The sequence below is a fragment of the Panthera pardus genome, unplaced genomic scaffold (assembly GCF_024362965.1).
Source record: "Panthera pardus isolate Hobbes unplaced genomic scaffold, ASM2436296v1 HiC_scaffold_12, whole genome shotgun sequence".
Classification (NCBI taxonomy): Eukaryota; Metazoa; Chordata; class Mammalia; order Carnivora; family Felidae; genus Panthera; species Panthera pardus.
Window position 1 is genome coordinate 51,433,052 of NW_026526677.1, and position 6,316 is coordinate 51,439,367.

Sequence of the window (6,316 nt, forward strand, 5' to 3'; positions counted from 1 at the left end):
TTATTTTTGAGAGACAGAGAGCTTTTCCTCCTAACTTTTTTATAGTTTCTGCCTTTATATTTTGGAGAAGGCACATGCTATACTGACAAGAACATGACATTTTGGGTTCAGGTAGACCTGGATTCAAACATAAGCTCTGACACTTATTGGTTTTTTGTTGTTGTTGTTCTAGTCTGTACATCCTGATAATACCTGTGAAGAGTAAATGATACTTAATTTATAAATAGGTAACTCATATTTGACAGTTATTACATGCTAATTCCTTTCTTTACCCCGCTCTCTGGGAAATGGAGAGAACCTAATGATTTCCCTGTGTTACAATTAGTAGCAAACTAATTGAGAATGCTGCATAACTGACAATCTTACTTCAAACTGCAAGAAATAATAAAGAATAGACTCACAAAGTTTTACAAGTGGAAGTGGCTATTTGCTTGGTGCCTCTGTTGCCAGAGCATGATTAGTTTTAACACTTTCATGGCAGTTTTCATTGTTCAAATTTTCATCTTATCAATTCCATGAGGTGGGTATTATCACCTCATTCAAAGACAAAGAAACTGAGGGCTAGAGATAGAGAATAATTTGCATAAACATACATAGCTGGTAAACAGCAGACACAAAATTTGAACCCAGGTTTTTCAAAATGCTAATTGTTGAGGGGAATAAAAAAGACTAACTTTAGAGAAAGTGGAAATGCATGGTGTACGGGGAAAGAAAATAGTTCAGGAGGGCAAGAGTTGACTATTCATTCAACGATATGGTTGAAGTATGGTAATAACTGAAATTGGAAAAATAAAGCCAGAGCTGATGTATAAAGGGGCTCATATTATAGAAGAACATTCATTTTATTTTGAAGATGAGGGTGGATTGTAAGGATTTTAAGCACGAAAATGACAGATTTTCACAAGCACACTTAGAAAGAACTCTAGAGACGAGACGGTAAGGAGGATGGATTAGAATGAGGTGCATATGTAAGTCTGCAGTATCACTGGAGGCTGGGAGATCAGCTAGGAGGCTCTAGGAATAATCCTGGTGGGAGATAGAAGCCAATACCCAAATTTAATCTCCACAAGGAGGCTTCATCTCCACAGGATTTGTTGAAACCCTGGCAATGGATGGGATCTCTGAGATAGTACACAAGGAAGACGGAAGAAGAGGGCCAACCTCTGAACTCCCAGGACAAGTATAGTTCAAAAGGACTTGAGAAATAATACAAAAGAATCTGCACTTGGACGTGTGTGTGGAGAATAGCATGGAAATTCGTGGTTATGGAAAGCAAGACAACAAAAATTCCTAGGGCAATATTCCATTTACGCAAGCATCAAAGAGAACCTGAAAAGCATTTGATTTCCTCAAGAATCTCTGGCCCAAGTCTGCGATCACTGGACTCTGTTGTAATTCCTCCCCTCTCAGGCCTTGGCCCCTCCTGACTTCTAGCTGCAGAATCAGTCTCGGAGAGCTCCAAGACCCTGGAGGCCTGAGAGTGAAAGCCTAGGAGTCTCTGCTCTGAGGCAGCTCTAATGCAGGCTGAGCTCTGTTCTCACTGGCTTCTATCCTCAGACTCCTCCACTCTGGGGTTGTAGGCTAACCAGCCTATTAATGAGCAGTCATAGCCTGTGACCTCATTAAAAAGTTGTTAATGAGGCACACTGCTGTTTAGGGAGCAGTTGACTGAGGCACCCACTGGTCTGTCCCAGGGGCCAGAGGGAAAGCTTATGTGAATAGGTAGGATCAGATCTGGGGAGAGGGCTAATGAACTCAGGCTGCACAGCCACACCTCCTAACGAACTCATCTTGGAAAGCAGGCCAGCTTTGAAGCTCAAATCCCTGCTGGCCTGCATGCTTACAGGAGTAGATGCAGTCCAGACCAGGAATGAATTTACTCTGATCTGTCAGCTCTGCTGAATGCCTGCTCTGCTGACCCATTTTGATGGAGGACTTCAAATTCTGAGATTAAGAAGTGGTTTTCCTTGCACTGAATTTTGGTCTTATAATCTTTTAACTGCCCAATTACAAAGGTCTTTTGACTGGTGTCTATCTTATAGGTTGTGTCCCTTTACCACCCACTTTTCTCATCACTGCCAAGTAATATTTCTAAAATACAGACTTGATTTTGTCCTTATGCTGAAAACCATTCAACTGACCTCTCTTGTGCACAAAATAGTGTTCAAGCTCTTTGGCATGGAAGGCCTTTCAAGATTTGACTCCTACCAACTCCTCCCCTTCATCTCCCTCCAGTTTTCCCTCCCATGTCATAATTTCTATTATTCTCACTATCATCATCACTTCCCCCACCCAATAATCAGATCTTTATAATGGCTAACATTTCTATACAAACTACTATGTGTCCAACATTGTTCCTTAATGATTCACATATATTAACTCATTTAATCCTCTCAACCATGATGAAAAAGGGGAAGAAATAGGTGTTATTATTATCTTCACTTTACAGAAGAGGAAACTGAAGAAGAGGGGTGCAAAATAACTTGTCCTATATCACCAAGCTGTCAAGTGGCAGAACCAGGATAAAACCTAGGCATTTTAACTTCAGAGTTCATGCTTTTACCCAGATGTTAGCAAACTATAGCCTACAGGCAAATCCCACCGTCCACTGGTCTTTATTATATATAGTTCATGAGTTAAGAATGGTTTTTACATTTTTAAATGGCTAGAAAAAATCAGAAGAAGAATATTCCTTGATGTACGAACAGTATATGAAAATCAAATTCTAGTATCCAGAAATGTTTTATTGAAACGCAGCCATGCTTGTTCATTTATATATTATGGCTGTTTTCATCCTACAACAGTATAGCTGAGCAGCTATGTAGAACTCATATACATTAGTGGTACCTTCATCTGCAGCTAGGGGTATTAAATTTTTTTAAGTTTATTTATTTATTTTGAGAAAGGCAGAGAGCATGAGTGAGCAACGGAGAGGCAGAGAGAGAGGGAGAGAAAGAATCCCAAGCAGTCTCCATTACAACATGGAGCCAGGTGTGGGACTCAATCTCATGAACCATGACATCATGACCTTTGCCAAAATCAAGAGTCAGACACTTAACCAACTGAACCATCCAGATGCCCCCTATTTAGGGTGTTAAAAACCACAGTGATGCACAAGAAAAAAATATTTAACTACGTGAGGTGATGGATGGTAACTGAACTTTGGTAATTATTTTGCAAAGATACATATGTAAAGTCATTATGTTGTACATCTGAAACTTCCATAATACTATGTGCCAATTATATCTCAATGAAAATGAAAAAAAATTTTCCAGGAATCAGGGCAGGTGAACATAGGAGAGAAATGGTTACAATTTAATTAGTCAGTCTTGTTGTAGCTCTTGTCAAATTATAAGAGTGTGAACATGGCCTGGTCTGCTGCTAAGAGTAAATGACTCTTGCAAAAAGTAAGTATTAATAAGTTAAAAATTATACAGTGATGCAGTTATTACTTGACAGCATTTTGAGTGCCACAGGTGTCTCTATACTTCAATACTTTATTTACTTATATTATTATCAGTGCAAGCCCATGATGTCAAAATGAGAAAAGGAACTAAACTTCAAATGCCACATTTTAAAGTACAGTAGAGTGTTACTGGCACTTAAAGAATACAAAAATGCTAATTCAAAGGGATACATGCACCCTCCCTGTGTATAGCTGCATTATTTACAATAGCCAAACTATGGAAGCAGCCTGAGTGTTGACTCATAGATGAATGGATAAAGAAGATGTGGTACATATATACAATGGGATATTACTCAGCCATAAAAAATAATGAAATCTTGCCATTTGCAATGACATGATAGAGCTAGAGAGAATAATGGTAAGTGAAATAAGTCAGTCAGAAAGACAAATACCATATGATTTCACTCATATGTGGAGTTTAAGAAACAAGCAAATAAAAAATAGCAAAGAGGAAATGGGAGAGAGAGAGAGACAAACTAAGAAACAGACTTTTAGTTATAGAGAACACATTGATGATTAACAGAGGGAGGGAGTCAGGAGGATGGGTAAAATAGGTGATGGAGATTAGGAAGTGCACTTTTTATGATGAGCACTGGGTGATGCATGGAATTGTTGAATATTGTACACCTGAAACTAATATAACACTATATGTTAACTAACTGGAATTAAAACAAAACCTTTAAAAAAGCATGGTGGGATCAGATTATTCTGTTATCAAATTGGATGATAAATCATTGTGTTTATTATGTAATGATACTCTATGTTAAAGAATACAGTATACATAGACATCTCTAGATTAAATACTTATTGAAATTATTACCCACTGACAGAAAGAATCTCTAGATTAAATATTTATTGAAATTATTTACAACTCACAGAAAGTAACAGACAGATCTGAAAACTGTAAATGGAGTATCTAAAGTAGAATTTCTTCATAAAAATATAAAATGACAATGAGGCTGAAAGTAATTTAAGTTTCCAAAGGCTTATTTGTTAGCCAAACAAGGAAAACGTTTGCTGATGATGAGTTGGTAATATTGAGTATCATTTTTTGTAATGTAATATTACCTGGGAAAAATAGCCTGAGGAATGAATTGAGTAAGGCCCGTGGGATTATAAAGGAATATGCATGGAGAGTACTGTTCCACTTCCTCTATCCACATGAAACACCAACTAACTTAAGAGCCAGTACTGCCTCAGAAGCATACAAAATGAAATGAATAAATTATATAAACCTGGATTATAGGCTTTTTTCCAATGGAATGAAGTTAGACTTGTCCAAAACAAGATAAAGTGCCAAGATGACTTTGTGTCTCCCAAGTTCATACTACAAGCAGTTTCATATTGTCTCCCATGTTTGTCACATTGGCACACATTAACAAAGTCAATACCAGGAATAGGTTAGTCATAGAAGTGTCAAAGTGCCGCTGTACCAATAAGAAAAATAACGTAAACCTACAATGAACAGAGGAGTTTTCCAGGAGGTAGAAACAGGGCCAACCTACTTCTCTGCTCTTTTCCCTCTTCTGAGCTTCCCAATAGTCATTTCAGCAGCTGGGTTTCATCCCAACAGAGATGGCAAGGGAGGCAGAGGAATCCCAAATATGAAACTGATTGCTCCACATTGAGTACACTTTACTCTCATTTCTTAATGTCTATGGGATGCAAATTCTAAGGCCGAAAGCCTTGTGGAAGGTCCGGCCAAGGGCATTCTTCACCTCATTATTTCTCAGGCTATAGATGATGGGGTTCAACATGGGAGTCACAACAGTGTAGGACAATGACAGCAGCTTTTTGCTCTCAGGTGAATTATTGGATTTAGGCCGGAAGTAGGTGAGGCTTAATGACACATAGAAAAGGGAGACAACAAGGAGGTGGGAGGAGCAGGTAGAGAAGGCTTTATGCTTCCCTTTAGCTGATGGAATCTTAAGGATGGCAGCAGCAATGCGAATGTAGGAACACAGGATCAGCAAGCAGGGTATCATGACGACCAGCACAGTTCCAACAATCGCATAGATCTCAAACATTGCTGTGTCTGCACATACCAGTCTCAGCACAGGTGGGCTGTCACAGAAGAAGTGTTTCACCTTGTTGGTGCCACAGAATGGAAAGCTGAAGAGCCAAGTGGTCTGCACAGTAGCTACGGGAAAGCCTGGAAACCAGGATGCAACAGCCAATTTGGCACGTGTCCTCTGGTTCATGATGACTGGGTAGTGCAAGGGATTGCAGATGGCTACATAGCGGTCATACGCCATGGTGGCCAGGAGGACGCATTCAGCAACTCCAAAGAAGAAGGAGAAATACATCTGCATGGCACAGCCAAGGAAGGAGATGGTTGTGTCCCAGGCAAGCAGGGTCCCCAGCATCTTGGGCACGATGACTAGGTTGAAGCCAATCTCCAAGAGGGACAAGTTCCTGAGAAAGAAGTACATGGGGCTGTGCAGCATGGGGTCAGTCAAGGTAACAAGAATGATGAGGCTGTTTCCCAATAGTGTGACCAGGTAGATGATTAGAAATATCAGGAAGAGTAGTGACTGTATTTCAGTAGGCAGGGAAGAGAAGCTCATGAGGATAAACTCCCCAACCCTTGTCCAGTTTCCTTCAGCCATCAATACAGAAATGAATCTCCAGCTTCAGTCATGGAGAGAGATTCTTGATTGGAGGAATCAGAATCTTGGTTTGTTTATCAGACTCCTTTTTAGTGTCAGGAAAAGAGGCTGGGTCGGTATCTCAGTTGGAAAAGAAAGGGCCTTGAGCTGTCTAAGAATAAACACAAGGAAGAATGGAGCCTGAGCTCTGGAAAGAGTTCATCATTTCCTATTGTTACTCTTTTATGATGTATTTTCTGCT

At 39.6% G+C, this 6,316-nt stretch overlaps 1 protein-coding gene across 1 annotated transcript; it reads right to left on the minus strand.

The window, feature by feature from the left end:
- Positions 1 to 5,121: 5,121 nt before the first annotated feature.
- Positions 5,122 to 6,084, minus strand: LOC109271331 (olfactory receptor 10A5). The gene has a single exon (XM_019456659.2). It carries the CDS (start codon positions 6,073 to 6,075, stop codon positions 5,122 to 5,124), a length of 954 nt encoding a protein of 317 aa, XP_019312204.2. The 5' UTR covers positions 6,076 to 6,084.
- Positions 6,085 to 6,316: the final 232 nt, after the last annotated feature.